Below are 16541 nucleotides of genomic sequence, written 5' to 3'. Positions count from 1 at the left end.
GAAGTTTGTGGCTCTTGAAAGTCATGTCAGTCTTTATCTTATTCACCAAACTGCACCAAAGAAATGTGGTATGCTGTGCTTGTCTTATCACAGGAAAACGGCAATCGTCAATACCAAGTACATTCTGGAGGAAAGAAAAAAAAATGTTGTTTGTTTGTCCTTCACTTAGAGTCCTTTGGGCTTGTTTAACACACCCACAGTGTAAGTTTACACTTGTAAACTTACACTGCAAACAGGCTTGACATGACAAAGGTTGAATCCATCCATTAGGAATCTGGACACTATTGAATTAATCGGGCATGTGGAGTGCAACTGATTGAGAGGGTATGATGTAACATTGTGGTTTCAAACTCTGATGACTAGGACCAGCCTCGAGGGGAGCACATCCTCAAAGTGCAGGGCAGCGCTCCAAAGAAGACATTAAATGAGAAATCCTCGAAATCACCATCCTTGCTTAAGGGGGTGAATATTATGATGCATTTGTTAAAAAAAGAGGGAGGGAAATACAGACACAACACAGTGATGGCAGAATCCTCTGCATGCACATAGTGATCCACTAAAGGCGATCATGAAACAAGATGCTAATCTAATTAGTCATTTGGATTCAAACAAACCCAATGTAACTGGATCATTCAGTTAAAGTGAAAGGTCACTTAACCCAGTGTGCCTCTAGCTAGTCTCCACGTTAAAAAGGCAAATACACTCCATTATGCTCGGACAAGTCAAATTAGGTAAATCAGAATTATTACTGTCCAATTGCAACTTACTCTGAGACACAAAAACATCAATGGCACGCAACAAGCACTTAATCCTCTCATTTTTTACAGCAAAACTTGTCAGAGTTATTATCTTGGATTGGGATGTCAGGTTTTGTTCTGTAATAGACACCTCATCGAGGACTGTGATTTTTCTAAGGGGATTAATTAACTTACGGCCCCAGGAATACAAACTTCCAGTCTTACTGTCAAGCTCTACTGTGTGTATGTTATCGCAATGACAAGAGGTCTCCATATACTTGTCCTGATTCTGAGACAAACGGGTAATGAGAAAAATCCTGGCGTCACATGCACAGAGAAAGAGATCTCCACATAGCACACATCAGAAACAGAGAGGCATGAAATGGGAAGGAAATGTCTGAAACCCACAGACTTGACAGAATGCTGAAGAACAGGGATAATTTGTTCTTCTTTTCCTCACTGAATTGGATTTCCATTTTTGGCTAGGTTAAAGTTGTCCGTCCAATCACTCCCTTCAAGCTTGACGTAATCTCTCCATCTGAATGCCATAATTCTCTCCAGAGGTAATGCAACATGAACGGATCCGTATGCAAATGGGGCAAAAACGTCAGGTCAGCTTAGGGAACGGCGTGGATGAGGTGCTGTGCAGGACACCTTTTGATCCGTTATTTCAGCTACGGATCAGGTTCACTTCCCAAGCAACCTCCTCACCTGGCTGATTGTGTGTGAGTCTGTGTGTGTGTGTCTTTAAGCCTGTGCATGCAGCTGTGTGTGTTAAGGAGACCTGGTACCTCTTGCCTTGTGTGGCAGAACATAAATCTCCCATAGTGAGTGCCTCCCTCCCTCCCTCACTTTCTGGAAAGGCAGTCAGTTCGTTGGGGACACTTCCCTTGTGGGCGTTAGGATCTCTGTGGGGGGTCACAGGTCAGCCGGCGGAGGAAGCGACAAGCTGTGAAATGTAAAAGACCAATTTCTTCCACATGTTTCGGTGCTGGGAGAACACTGCCAAGCTGTCAGCCGGCATCACGTTTAAAATGGGCCAGGGTGCTACCCAGCAGACCTGTCACAACTCATTTGTAATTAAAAAGCCTGTGTGATGTTTAAAGCAGAGCACCCCAGAAACTTTTGAGGACTGTTAAATAAAGATGAGCTGTGCGTGCAAAAAAAAAAAGAAAAGAAAAAAAGTAACAAAAAAAAAGTGATGTATTAATAACAGTGGAGCTGGCTGGCCGTCTTTATAGTAGATCAATACCAAATGAGCCCACATTCAATTCCCGACAAGGGCAAGGATGTTGAATGACCTGAAACTAGGCGGGAATCAAGAAATTATTTATCGCCTCCAGAGGAAAAGGAATCCAAAAATAAATAAAGCTAATTAGATCACCTTACTAGACTTGAGTAATCTAGTGGATTATGAACAGATATTAACAGATAATGGTTTCAAGAAGCTAATCAGTAAAATACAATGGATTACACACTGCAAAAATCTCTCAGTTAGTATCATATTCATAGTCTTAAAATCATGTTTTTCTTAAAATAAGTGAAACAATCTCACAGTGCGGGGAGATAATCTCCCTTGATGCAGTTTCACTCCCCAATGCAGTTTCACTTGTTTCAGGATTTTTTCTGGCAAGAAGTATAAATATGTTGAAACAAGGCAGAATAAGGCAGATCAGCCCACTAGTATTAAAAACGTGACACTTGATTCCAGAAAGGTTGATAGGCACTGGAAACAAGTGGATTTATCTTGTCCCACTGGCAATTTTTTTTTTTTTTTTTTTACAATCTTTTAAGAAAAACAATATTTTAAAACTCAATGTGAGAATAAATGTCTTGTCCAAATGAAGATTTTTTTGCGGTGCAATTTGAATGCGGCTTACCATTTTCTGGACCACAGTTCAAGTATAACAGCCAACTGGAGAAACCAAACAGATACAGTTCCATTTAAAAGTATTTCTCAGTAATTACAGCCAACGCATTTCTGTACTGAAACATGACCTGTCTTGCAAGGCAGTGCCTACTAAGATAAAATCTAGTATTCCTTAATTGCATCATCACATCATAGCACAACCACAAGGAATCAAAGCCTTATGTGTGATGCAAAAGCCATAACTGATAGTGATGATGACAAGGTAATTTAAAGGGTGTTGGTGAAGTCAAAATGTTTAGAGAAGTTTTATGTGGTATCACCTGCTAGTCGGTTGAATATGCTGTTGCACGTTAAGAAAACACTGCAAATATGAGAGATTGTGGTTGCTTTGTGTATGAGGAACATGATTTCAGACACCCAGTAGGTATAAACATATGAATATTACCAGTATCACTCTGTTTCTCCAAAAAGCCAAGAATATGTCCATACATTTGAGAAGACCTAGCAAGTATTCCCACTGGCAGCCAGACATTTCTGACCATTTACCATGCAGTTTCTGTGATAGTTAGGTCACAATGTCATACTGCAGACCAGTTTTTATATGTACCAGTTTTAACATGATGATGGTACCAATCAGTTCACGTGATGAAAAATATAGCTGGGATATTAGAAGATAATGCACACACAATTTCCCAAGGCATCAGCAATATCTTATGTAAGTGTCATTTTGTTGAAGCTACTTATTTACCCAGTGCTTTCCATTTAGTCCTACTTAAGAGCAGTAATGGACAGCAACCAAGTACATTTAGTTGAATACAGTAGTAAAGTACATTTTGAGTATCTGTACTTCATTTTTTTCTCTTTTAGAAATTTTGAATTCTATGCCACTACTTTCCAAGCCAATATTACACTTTTTACTCTTTAATTGGATTTGATGTAAAAGTGGATATATGTCATCCAGATCTGTGAAACAAATGCAAGTAAGACATTCACCTGCAAAGTAAAATGCATTTGTTCCAATTTGGTATCCAAGCACAAACAACTAACCCAGTGGTTGTTAAATACATTTGTGTAGCAGAGGGGTTCTACAAGCAAGTCAGTGCATTCATTAGATGGTTTCAGAGTTACCAAGCTCTGTAAAAGCACTGTGAAAGCAATACAGCAATGTGTTGATATTAAAAAAGAAAATGTACTTTTGAATTCTTAATACTTTAACTAAAAATTTGACTGAGCAACTTTCACTTGTAGTGGGGTAATATTTGACCAGGAGTATCTACTCTGACTCAAGTAATGAGGTTGTGATCAGGTCAAATATTTGCCTAAACTAAACTAACTGATACAGTGCATTTGTTAATTTCAGTGAGAACATATAGGCTTACTTTGTTTGCTGTAACTTGCCTGTTATGCTTGGCACACTGTTCTTGCCCAGCCCTACCCTCAAGCTTATTCACCTCAGTGCAGAAATAAGTGAGACCTGCCACTCTTCCCATCCCAGTGCTGGTGACATTAGGGTGACATTTGCTCCCCACTGTGGCTTAGTCGGGGGTGTCATCATTGGAGCCCTACCTGGTAAAGAGGAAGAAGAGCAGGCGGAGTCAGCTGACAGGTGGAGAGGAGACCCCCGGTGAGAGTGCTCCACAGCGGGCTCTCCTGCTTTGCTGCTGGGGCCGGCGTGAAGCTGGTGTTGAGGATGGGGTTGTGGGTGTAGCTGAGAGTGTGGATGAGGCTGAAGATGGTGGGGCTGCGGACGGAGCTGGGACTGGGACAAGGGCTGTGGAGGGGGGTTGGGCAGTGGCTGAGGCTGGGGTTGGGTGGCCTGAGGTGGGCTGTGATGGACTTCAGTTAGGGGGACAACAGGGGGGTGCAGAGGTGGTATGGAAAGGTTGACACAGTGCTCCGCCATCACTGAGGTCCCACAGGGGAGCTTCTTCACCTGAAACACAACAGAGAGGACTGTGTATGTGTGTATGTGTGGGTGTTAGAGGGTTGCACATTACATTTAAAGATCCATTTTTACTTTCCTTTATGTATTTATATATATTTGTAATGTTTTGTATTACCATTTTACTCGGTTTTACTCTGACTTGAGATTTTGTGTTTTACCTTTTTTATTCTGGCTCAGTATCTGCATTATTCTCCTTATTTTTAATTATTTATTGTTTTAGAGTTTTATAATTATTTTTATTATTTATTTATTTTTATTTTTATTTTATCTATTTTTTGCATTATGTTGCATTGTATTGTAAGTACTTTGTAACATCTGGTTTCGAGAGGTGCAACATAAATAAAGCCTTACTTACTTAAGTTTTTACTGTGATGTAATTAGCAGTTATATTCATATTCTCCCACTGCATCACAATTCAGTCATTTTGATAGGGAAACGTGTTCATAATTAACTACAGGTGTTAGTGATCAAACTACAGCTATGGCCAACTATTGGTTTTTGTCACAGTGTGGCATAATGACAGCAAATGATTCCAATAAGTCGACTATAAATGTAACTAGCATGTCTATTGTACATCCACATTTCCACATTGTCACCCGAGGGCGACTCCTTTAGGAATCAAAAGGACTAGGGACACTGGCTATGATAATGCATTAACACAAACAATATGTCACAGTCACAGGGACATAAATAAAGGGACAAACCAAGAAAGAAAAAGCTTTGTTCTGTCTTTTAATTCAATTAAGCTGCTTACTAATCTGATCAATGCATCAGCTCAAATGCATCCGGAATTGTTTGGTATAGATGTGGTTCTTGTTTGCTGTCTGGGGCCAATTTCCAATTTTGCTGTAAAAGACTTGCACCATAGGAAATCCAACCCCCAGCCATTCAGATCCACAATCCTGCCTCTCACATAGTAGTTAGCTCAGGCCCCATGGACTCAATATGCAAACTTAGGGAAACAATGCACACATAGATATATGCACAGGCTTGTGGGCACACAATCATACATAGCCATAACCCTAGGATACACATACCAGCACATAACTGTGGATGCGCTACAAACCCACCCCATCTTAAAAAGGCTTTTATTCTCATATATTGTTTTGTTTTGTTTGTTCGTTTTTATTTTTTAGTTTTTTCACAAGTCGCAAGAGCGATGAGATAATCTCAAAGGCTAATCAACTTGTTTCCAGAATTTTCTTGAATCAAGTGTGATTTTCTCGACACTATCAGGCTGATTTGCCTTCTTCAGCCTTGTTTCAACAAATATCATCTTGTTCTCAGAAAAAAAACTCCTGAAAGACGCAAACCTGTATTGGAAACAAGCAGGAGTCTATCATGCAATTGGAAAAGTCTTCTTCTTGAGTTTTAATACTTAATATTAGACTAAATGACTAGCAGTGCATACATGCACGGCAAAAATCAACAGACAACAACAGACGCTAATCTTTAACAGAAACACACACACACACACACACACACACACACACACACACACACACACACACACACACACACACACACACACACACACACACACACACACACACACACACACACACACACACACACATCATACTCTCACACACACCTGAAAGTATAAGTTGCAGAGCCAGTAGTCCAGATCAGAGGAGATGAGGCCTTCGATTTTTTTGAACTGGTCCAGCTGTGGGTTCGGGCCACCCCTGAGCAGAGGAGTTTTGAACCTGGGTCAATGACACATAACCTGTTAAAATCACTCTGTGCAGCAATATGAATTAGACAGTGACTGATAATGACCATTCAGTGATTCAATTATGTTATCTCAATACTGGTCCAGTCTAGTTAAGATAATAGATTCAATAACAGTATCATTTCATGCTATTTTATGTATGGTGAGAGGCTTTCTGGTAGAATGGTCTAATATATTTTTGACAGAATTCAAACCAGGATCATGAGCTTTGCTTGCCACCCACTCATCTCTCCCAACTTCTCTGTCATTTCTCTTCACACTATCTACAAAAGATAAAATGCTAAGAAATGCCAAGAAAACTATATTTGAAAAGCATCAGAAAATAATTTTACACCTAAGCATGGAAAACAAGTAACTGACAGCACAAACTCTTTGACTCACAACAAATTACCCTACTTTGCCATTGACCCACCTGCCCTGGACGGGCCTGAGGCTTGGGTCACATGCGGGATAGGCCCCCCAGGCCAGCACAGAGCCGGTGTGGCCGTGGTCTCCAAGCAGGCCGACCAGTTGGAACACCAGGACCATGGAGGGGAGCGCCTCACTGGGTGCAGGTAACACCTGCTGACACAAAGCAAGGCACTAAGTCTCTAACACATGCAAACGCACATGCCTGCAGGCACACATGCCAACGTACGTATGCATACATACAGTACAGATACAGCAAATAAAAGTGCAAATAACCACAAACAGCCCTCAGGGTGCTGCTTATTCCATATCCTAGACTTGAATCCTCCTTTAACTTACTCCCATGTTCTTTTACAGCCTTCTTAACTGCCATTCTTACCTGTCCAACTTGGTAAATTGCCTAAAAGAAGATGCTGGTGTGATAAAAAAAAAAAAGAAAAAAAAAACTGTTGGCATCAAATATAGGGTGGAGGCGATCTTGGGATTGTCGTTATGGTTATAAGCTGACAGTTACTGCATTCATGAATTCATACATCAATCAATTTGATGATATTAAGGGTATCTTGGATGTCACAAAAAAGTGTTTGTGATTAACAGTCAATGGCAAACACATATATTCATATTTACCCAGAGAGCGGTGGGTTTGCTTAAAAAATGAACTGACAGTGAGGTGTGTGCCACTTCATCCATCATAGGGTGGAAATATTTCATCCCTTTATTAGTTGTAATGGAAAACGCTGAGGACTTGTTTTAACACATAAATCATGTGTATCCCCCCTTTCCCCCCTGCTAATCGGCTTTTGGTATGCACCTGAAATGATGGGTAGTAGTGTCTGACCCAGGACACAAATTTATGGCATAATATCATGGATTATGGATATTGAGAATATTTCATATTATTCACTTACTGTAAGAAATATGACCTACATAAATAGTAATTTGTGCATTCCTGTGTGTGTGCATGTGTGTGGAGTACTTGTATCATGATCGGTGTGTGTGGTTGTTTGCATACAGTATCTGAGTATGTGGAAATGTTACAACGCTCTATCTATAAGCCTTTCGAGACAGGGCGAGGTTTTTTGGAGGTTTTTCTCAGGTGGAGAAGGCAAACAGAGCCATATGCCCAAGCTGCTGCACACCATTAGAAATATCACATTTCATTCAAAACAGATTGATGTTCGCTGCCCCTAGTCTCAACAGAACAGGGGGAGTGGAGGGGGTGACGGATTGGGGGGTGGTAAAGAGAGAAAAAACATAGTCAGAAGTTAAGTGTATAAGACAACTTAGTCATTTTTCAAATGAAGAGGCTTCCTTCCTTCATCTAGGGAAAATTCATTTAAACTACTTTGTCTCAGAGAAAATACACTTGAAGAGGACACAGAACAATGAAATCAAAAAAAGGACAAAGGATTAAAGAGGGGAAGAGACATAATTTAAAAGGAGAGAAGGGGGTGTATTCTTAGATTTAGTTCTTTGAGCCTTTGATTTTTTTTTCACCCTTCCCTTCCCATCCCATCCCCGCTGCTCTTTTTCTTCCTTCTTCAATATCAAGATTTGGAATTGTGGAATCTTATGCTTCTTCCCACTTGGTGTAAACACTGAACAAAGACTGTGGGCCCAGCACCCTTCAAGTGCTCCCCTTCGCCAGCATCTCCAAGACAGCTCTGCCTGAACTGCACTGTTCCTTTCTAAATCCAAGCCCAGGCACACAAAGAAAAGGGCGAATGAAGAAAAAAAAAGAAGGAGAAAGAGAGAGAGAAAAAGAAAATAAGCTCCTGGCTCTCTCCTACCATCGCTAATTCCTCATTTCCTCTTAGAAGGCACTGCAAACACTCCTCAAATCGCACGCTATAACGTGGGCAAGAGGAGAGCGAGATAGAAAACACTCAAGCCAATCCTGATAGTCTCAGACAAATCTGATCAGCGTTTCCAGCAGTATCAACGAGGACAACAACAACAGTGTTGTCTATAAAGCACAGCTGAGGGTTTGGCGAGGAGAGAGGGAAGGAAGAGTGACACGAGGCATTTGCCATGCCGTACTTAAACCTTTTTACCTCTGAATCAGATCCCAGATTCACAGCAAGGTCCGCATTCAGTTTTTGCCAGCTTTTACTCTGTTCTTTATGTCAGATGGGAGCTGCAAACAATATTATCAGGATGCTGTGGCTCAGTGAATACACCCACCAGCACATTGACAGTGTCCACATGTGCTAAATGCTCCAGCTAAGGCCTTTAGAGTTGCCACTGGAACAGTTAAGAAGCCCTTTTCTGAGCCTGCACACAACTCTATGGGATCAGGAGGGACACTCACACTGGATTTGCGGGCTTGTGTATCCACAAGGTTTGTCTTGTGAATCTGGTGTATTGTGAACACATCATCAGTGAATAAACATGCACACACATTTCTAATCCATTGGTCAATATTGACCATTCCAAAAGCATATGTGGGCTTTTGAAGATTAGCGCAGCCTCCAGAAAGAGTGTTTTCCTCCATTTAAAGAGGTTTAAGAATCATCAGAAAAGTGATTTTCAAATGAGCTTTGATTTGATCTAAAGCAATCTGCCATACAGTTTCACCAAAAAATGTGAAAACATTAAGTCTTTCAGTGAGCCTTGGAAGTGGGGTTCGTTTTTTAATACCCTTCCAAAATATTGCATTTAGCCACTTCTGCATAACTTGTCTACTTCTCCTTTTATCTCTCTGCTCCAGCCTGACTGTGTTATGGATGCTCAAAGACTTGTAGAAAAGACACTAAATTTTTCACTGCATTTGTACTTCCTTTTCATTCTAATAAAACATTACTCCCTTATATAAATGAATAATTGATTTTGGATTTGATTTACATGCATGGATTAAATGTCATGTTTGAAAAGTTGCTGTTTTATTCATAATGGAGATCCCTGAAGAAAAACCTAGAGGCTGTGTGTGGCATATTTTCATATGCCATCTTTTCTAGCCTTTACAGTATATGTGCAGTTACTGTAATATAACATCTCATAACCTCTTCAGTCTAGAAATGGCTCTATCTTTACTGCAACTGATGAAACCAATGGAAACAGAAAGAGGAAGGAGGAGGAATTTGCAAATACAACGGCAACAATAAAATTAAACCTATAGTCTGTTAGGTTCTGTCATATTAACAAGCCATGTTTTATTGTTTGCTTTTATCTGACAGATCATGCACTGTTTGTTTTTAAGATCGCATTTTAGTGAAATTTTCAATTGGCTTTCACATCAAAGACTTCCCTCCTCTCATTGGAAGTGAGTGTGTTTTAATTCAGAGCCCCTCAGTGTCAAAATTGTTCTCAGATGAGGAATGTTTTATATTTATTTCACATTTTTCCTCATCACATATACTGTACTGGAGTGTATCTGAAGCAGTGTATTCGATGCAGCTTCCCCAAGCATCGTTTCAATAAAGGGGGTCTTATTGAATGAACTCCCGCAGCCACAAATCACAACCTGATTCTGTCCTTCCCCTGTTGAATAAAAACACATTAGTCTCAATAGAGGAAAGCAACATGTCACTGATACCAGCAAATGCAGAGCTCACTGTGCTTTTTGCAAGAGCTGGAGTCACTTCTGCTCAGTTTCAATTCAGCTGCCTCAAATGTGAAATGTTAATGACTCCAAATCCAATTTAGGAACTTGAAATATTTTGTTTTTCTGAGTAACCCTGTCTGTGCTTAGCCCAACTTGCAAAGAAAATGTCAACTAGTAACTTACTGATTATTACATATTGGATGGGCAATAAGCCAAGAATTTTCTTTGTTGTTTGCTGTTTGTTGTCATTTCTACTCTATTTATTTTCTTGGTTGCTTGTGCACTGTATCATGTCATTGTTGTAATTTTTGGAAAATGTGATGCAAAACAAATTTCCATGAAAACAGAAAATATAGCCTCGTCTTATCCTAAAATTCCATTAAATAATAATGAACTTTTTGTTTAACTTTAAAACTTGATACAACTAAAATTGGCATACTTGCGATTTTAAAATTAGTTACCATATTTTTTTTAACTAGAAATCAGGCAACATTGTTATTATTTATTTCCTCTTGTGCATTACATGTTTGACAAAGCTAAAGGAGATCATTAGCCTCAGTAAAGAGAATTATAAAGTTGAGAACAATCATTATTTATCTTTCTTGCACTGAATGGTTTCTACTTGTTTTCAGCATCTCATTAACAATTTCTCACCATGTACAGGCTCTGGTTAATATGCAAGTCGATGCTGAAGAAGCGGCCTTGGTGCTCAACTGGCTCTGTTGTCTCGGCCCACTGTTGCTGCTCCTTCAGAATGGACCAGGCCATGGCTGGACCCCCTAAACAGCTGTGAAGGGCCACGCTGACTGAGTAGAGGCCCCTGGGAAGCTTGTCTCTGACAGCCCTCAGGCATCGCACACACACCTCGACAGTATGGAGGCTTTTGCACTGGTTCACCTGTAATAAAGAAAGTGGTGTGGATTGACTTGGTCACTGCAGCATCTGTAGGAGCCATGGTATTTGGAGAGTCCATTCCCATGACTTGCTAAGTAACTGTGACTTATCCCTGTGGGTATTAAAGAGTCCTGGGCTGGCCAACTTGCCATCTTATTTCCGTGAAGTTGAGCAGGACATTAGTAAATATAATTAGCATTAACCTAAATGATGACATAAAAATTGGCATTTAACACTTAAAGTCAGATAAAAGCAAATTAGGCACAGCTGGATGAGACAGCACTGGTGTTCTCTTCCCTCTTCCCTGAGTTCAGACAGGGCAAATACCTTCAGACCAGACAGTAATGCTTCATTCTCACTCACGCAACAGCCATTATCTTAAACATCTCCTCTTTGTGTGTGTGTGTGTGTGTGTGTGTGTGTGTGTGTGTACATCCTGTACCCCTTGATGCATTCTTTGTCTACATGTTTACAATTACAGAGAGGACTCTGTTTGTTCCTTGAAAAGCTGTAATGCATTTGGTCTCTCCGCAGTGTGGCAGTGGCTTCACTTTAGAATTGTGAACATACTGTACATGTCACATTTTCCCCCAAAACTTCCTCAAATCCTGTGTAATATGCAGTTGATATGCTGCGGAGAGCATGTATTGTCAATTTAATCTTTATTTATCGTTGATACCCATGATCTGATATTACACACTAAGTTTCAGAGAAGACAAACTCACAGGTATGGAAGAGTGACATAATTTAACTAATTTACAAGTGGAAAAAAAGCTTAATATCATCCCTATCCCGTGCTCCTACACCAAACCTTTACTTTAGTAGTACAAGGTTGCAAATCAGTCAGCTACCCAGAAACATGTACATCAACAACAACAAAAACAACCAAACACAAATGTTTACGCAGTTCACCATCATTGGCTGTGAGGCAGGGAGCACACTGGGGCCTGAAAATTCGCTGAAGGGAGCGAAGCATTTGGGGGATAAGATGAATCTGGTGAGAACAAGACAGCGGCAAATGCTGGGGATTAGTGGAGGGAGGCAGAAAGTTGAATATATAAAATTGGGGAGTGCCGGTGGAAAGTCATAAGCCAGCGTGGCCAAAGTGTGGGAGGACAGTCTCTTGGTGGCACACAGCCTGCAGCGGACATGACATTGAGTTATTGTCACAGGGAAGACGACACATTGACAGACAATATCTGAAGGCTGGATTCCTACCTAAAAAGCTCTGTGTCTGATGATGCTAGTTCTTAGCAAATGCTTTGCTGTTCTGGGGTCTTTTTTAAAGATTATTTACTTTAAGTATTTAACCATACATATGTAGTCTTCAATCTACTGCTGGCAACTAAACATCTCCACTCAGCATTCAGGGGTTAAGTGCCTTGCTCAAGGGCACATCAACAGTGTTACATGTTATACAGTAGAGAGGGATGTTCATTTATTTCCCCAGGTCCAGACTGCCCATCCAGGTAAAGGGTTCAAAACAGCAACATTCGCGTCACAAGTTCTTCCTGCTAACCTTTAGGCTTATACCGCCCCCTCATTGTTTATTTGCTTGTTTGTTTTGGTGACAAGTTCCTCTTTTTTTAGGGCTGAGGATGAGTAATAGGGTAAGCTGGGTAGACAGCTTAGTTTTTCATGCAACATAATCAGAGAACAATATAAATACTTATTCCGTCTGTTGTCCCCCATGGCATCTCTTAAACAGCCATGAATGAAAAGTCAATCAGATGCAAACAGAGACACTTGGTTTTTGTCACTGTTCATATATTTTTTATATACATTATCTTTACTGGACAGTACTGCACCTCGTTTTGGGGAACAGCTGATGAACTGCTACTACTACAACTACTACTACTACTACTACTACTACTACTAGATAGATAGATAGATAGATATTTTTTATTTAAGTGTCCTGCATACAATAATGCCCAGCCCCCATGGGCTTATAAGACACTCCCAACAAAAGTAAGTAAATACATACATCAATTCATACAACTACTACTACTACAACTACTACTAGTACTACTGCTACTTCTATTATTATTATTATTATTATTATTATTATTATTATTGTTATTATTACTATTATTGTTATTGTTATTATTTATGGTAGTAGTAGTATTTGACATATTCTGCAAAAGTCATTGAGTGGATAAAATAGTACAAGCAACTATCCTCTTCCTAAAAGAGAATGACCACATTAATCATGCTGTTTTATTTATGAGTGAGAGATGAAAATGAGGAAGAGGTAGATTTCTGAGAATCTTGCAGAAGTATGTTTTTTTTTTTTTTTTTTTTTTGGTGAAAGAGGTACACCCCAATATTAGGATAATCCTGACAACTGTACATTTGAGTGTATACAAGTAAGTATTATTAAGAAATGTACTGTATGTGCTATAGTGTAGTAGACTAAAACTACTGCATTTTGCCACATGATAGCTTTCTATGAAGTGCATATTTTTCTAAAATCATGAGTGCAGCTATAATTATTAGTAAACATGTTTACAATGAATAATTTGCCAGAAAAAATAGTAAAATGGCTCAAAGAATGTTTCCCAGCACTCCCTGTCACTTCCTGCTATAATTCAGCTTTAAGACAAAGGGTTTTTGTGTTTATATTTGCTTTAAGAAAAGTCAGAAGCTTCCAGCCTCTTCATAATCCTCTTTACAATGCACTTTATATCCACTATTGTCTGATTTAAGTGAAGTGATCCAACTTGGACGGAACACACTGCAATGCATACAAACTTCTTATATTGCTTATGACCACTGGGATCACTATAGGTGGTTCTTAAGACATTATAATTGTGTTTCATTTAAACAATAAAATCCTATGATCATCTAATATACAAAAGTATCATTTCTTTTTTAAATATTATGTGACATGTGTCCATAGTCTTTGCTATGTTTCCATTATGTTGATCAACTTCCCAAGGCAAAGCCTTCCATTCTGATCCCTGTCTTAGTAACGATGACGGACCATAGTGGCTCTCTATGTCACGCACACGTGCTCTCTCTCTCTCTCTCTCACTCGCTCTCCCTCTCTCTCTCTGTCACAAACACACACACTCACACACAGATTCACCTACTGACGGCTGGCAGTGCCCATTGCTCTGGCAGTCTGTGAAGGGGGAAGGTGCGTGCTGAGCCCTGCAGTAATGCCCCTCAATCTCCTCACTGTGAGCATCTTTGCATACCAAAACAACAAAAACAATTTAGGCAGAAGTGAAATTAGTATAATTGGTGGCAAAGCGGTTTAGCCCACACATCTCACATTCAGGAGGAGGTGACGGAGGCCTCCAAACCCCCACACTGGATGGAGATATAGGCATGCAGACAGGAAGGGAGGAGGAAGAGGAGGTGTAGGAGAGGAGAGAAAGATGCAAAGAAATAAAAAATAATGACAACAAACTGGTGTCCAAATTTCACTGTGTATGTCTTTAAAAGGTATTGTTATTATCTGTCTATATGTGCACATGAATCATAAGACAGAGTCAAGACAGCAAGGCGAAGGTAAAAGGTGAAGTGAGCCAATTTTCCATATCAGAGGTGGTTTGTTTGCCCGGAGCCTGAGTTGTGCCTAAAGTGCCATAACATTACAGCACTCCTACAGATGAGATCAAAGGCTCTAGCGAGGGATCCTCAGTGGTTTAGCTGGCAAGCGGCCGTCCTTTCACTGAAATATCTTTTCAGGGCTTTCCACACATTGACTGATCACACAAAATGCACTCTTAATAGAGACAGGAAATGCCACATACAAAAACTTCCTTTCTTTCTAAGTATGGGCTAATATTCAGAGATTAAGCTTTCTCGTTAATTATTTTCATTTTAATTAGTAAATCTTAATTAACAATGAACATTTACCCTTAAAATTTTTTGGCTTCGGAATGAAGGAGGGGGGTGAAGAAAGGAGAGAATAAATATGACAATCTTTTCGGGACCTCCGGGCAGGATTACTGATGCAGGCTGCCTTAGTTATTAAACACGTTCTAAATTAAATGCCTCCATGAATTTTGCACAGAAATATATTTTCATAGTTTTGCATGCCAAATGTGACATTTTATATTTCAGATTCATCTCGCTGCAGTAATTTTAGAGAAATGTCATATAAACAAAGATTTTGTCATTTACCAATGGAAATTACTATGCGTGGCAGGTTTGGCCATTGCTTTCTCTCTCTCTCTTTCTCTCTTTCCCTCTCCCTCTTTTGCCCCCTATTCTGCCTGTGCCGGTTGTTTCAAGTCAGCAAGCCATAAAAAATCTTTATCTCAGTGAAACACAGCAATTTGGGAGATAATCGAATGGTGACTGGGGGGCACAAACGCCAGTCTGAGGAATTATACCACAATCTCCCCTGCATTTACAACCTTCCTCAAAGCCAGTTGTCACCCTGGAAGGAAAGCCCCCGACTGAAGATTCATTACATCTTTAAGCCAGCACGGTGGCATGGCAGCCTCATCCCCAGATGCAACACAACAGCATACTCCTCCCACAGCTAGTGATGCTACTGCTAAAGCTGCAGCTTCCTCCCCTCTCTCCCTCTCTCTCTTGCTTCCCTTTTCTCTCCTCTCCCTCTGTTCTCTTTTTTCATCTCCTTGGACTCCTTTTCCTCCTCCTTAGATTCCTAACAGTGCAGACACCAGCCACAAAGCAGAAGAAAATGCCTTGTACACTGTAAAGCAGCAAATAAAATGCAGCCTTTTCTCTCCTTGCTTTGTGTATGGCAATACAGTGCAGTATAGAGCCTGTGTGAAAATGCCTGTGCGCCTGTGTGCCCTTGTGTACTTGCACACATGCTTATATAGCCACTGGTGGCTTGAAAGGCAGAGAGGCAAGAGAGGGAAATTGGAAAGCTAAAATGAGGGATATCATTTTGCCATTCCCTGACAGATCCCATTCATTGGAGGATTTCACGTAATTACATCATTTGACTGTTTTCAAACAATCCTTCTGTCTGTTTTTCTGAGGATTCATAAACACTTTAGGATCGATATCATCTCCTGTGACACAAAGCCCTCTTGGAGATTATGGGGTATCTCACTTCCTGTTTATGTGCATTCGGTGTCCTGTTTGTGTGTGTGTATGTGTGTGTGTGTGTGTGTGTGTGTGTGTGTGTGTGCGTGCCTTTGTCTCACAGTAATGGCAGTTAGCAGATCTTACCTGCCACAGTGGCTGTGATGTTGCAGAGAAGGACTGTGGGAGTTCTGTCATCTGGTCATATTTGGCTATCACTTCCTCCTGGCCTTCCCCAAGCACTCTGAGTGACGGGCACTCCGTGGTTCTGCTGCTACACACACACACACACACACACACAAGAAGCTAACCCTGTTAACAGCCACCTGCATATTGGACTCTGTTGTTCCACTCTGTAGCCAACAGCAGCTCAATCTAATAACACCACAACA

The 16541-nt window shown here is 40.3% G+C and overlaps 1 protein-coding gene across 11 annotated transcripts in view; it reads right to left on the bottom strand.

Moving 5' to 3' along the window:
- ofcc1 (orofacial cleft 1 candidate 1) overlaps nucleotides 1-16541 on the bottom strand; it is a 144559-nt gene that overhangs the window by 101005 nt on the left and 27013 nt on the right. For 9 of the 11 annotated variants that reach the window (XM_030079386.1, XM_030079387.1, XM_030079385.1 and 6 more), the window contains exons 12-16: nucleotides 16297-16423; nucleotides 10894-11136; nucleotides 6700-6851; nucleotides 6147-6261; nucleotides 4174-4540 (exon numbers count right to left, since the gene is read on the bottom strand). In XM_030079386.1, the coding sequence (XP_029935246.1) occupies nucleotides 4174-4540; nucleotides 6147-6261; nucleotides 6700-6851; nucleotides 10894-11136; nucleotides 16297-16423 (1004 nt within the window). The remainder of the gene's footprint in view (nucleotides 1-4173; nucleotides 4541-6146; nucleotides 6262-6699; nucleotides 6852-10893; nucleotides 11137-16296; nucleotides 16424-16541) is intronic. The other 2 variants (XM_030079382.1, XM_030079376.1) reach the window with 2 other exon arrangements.

Source organism: Myripristis murdjan, chromosome 20, assembly GCF_902150065.1.
Source record: "Myripristis murdjan chromosome 20, fMyrMur1.1, whole genome shotgun sequence".
NCBI classification, from domain to species: Eukaryota; Metazoa; Chordata; class Actinopteri; order Holocentriformes; family Holocentridae; genus Myripristis; species Myripristis murdjan.
Note: the sequence above shows the minus strand (reverse complement) of the source record. Positions and strands in the feature narration are given on the sequence as shown.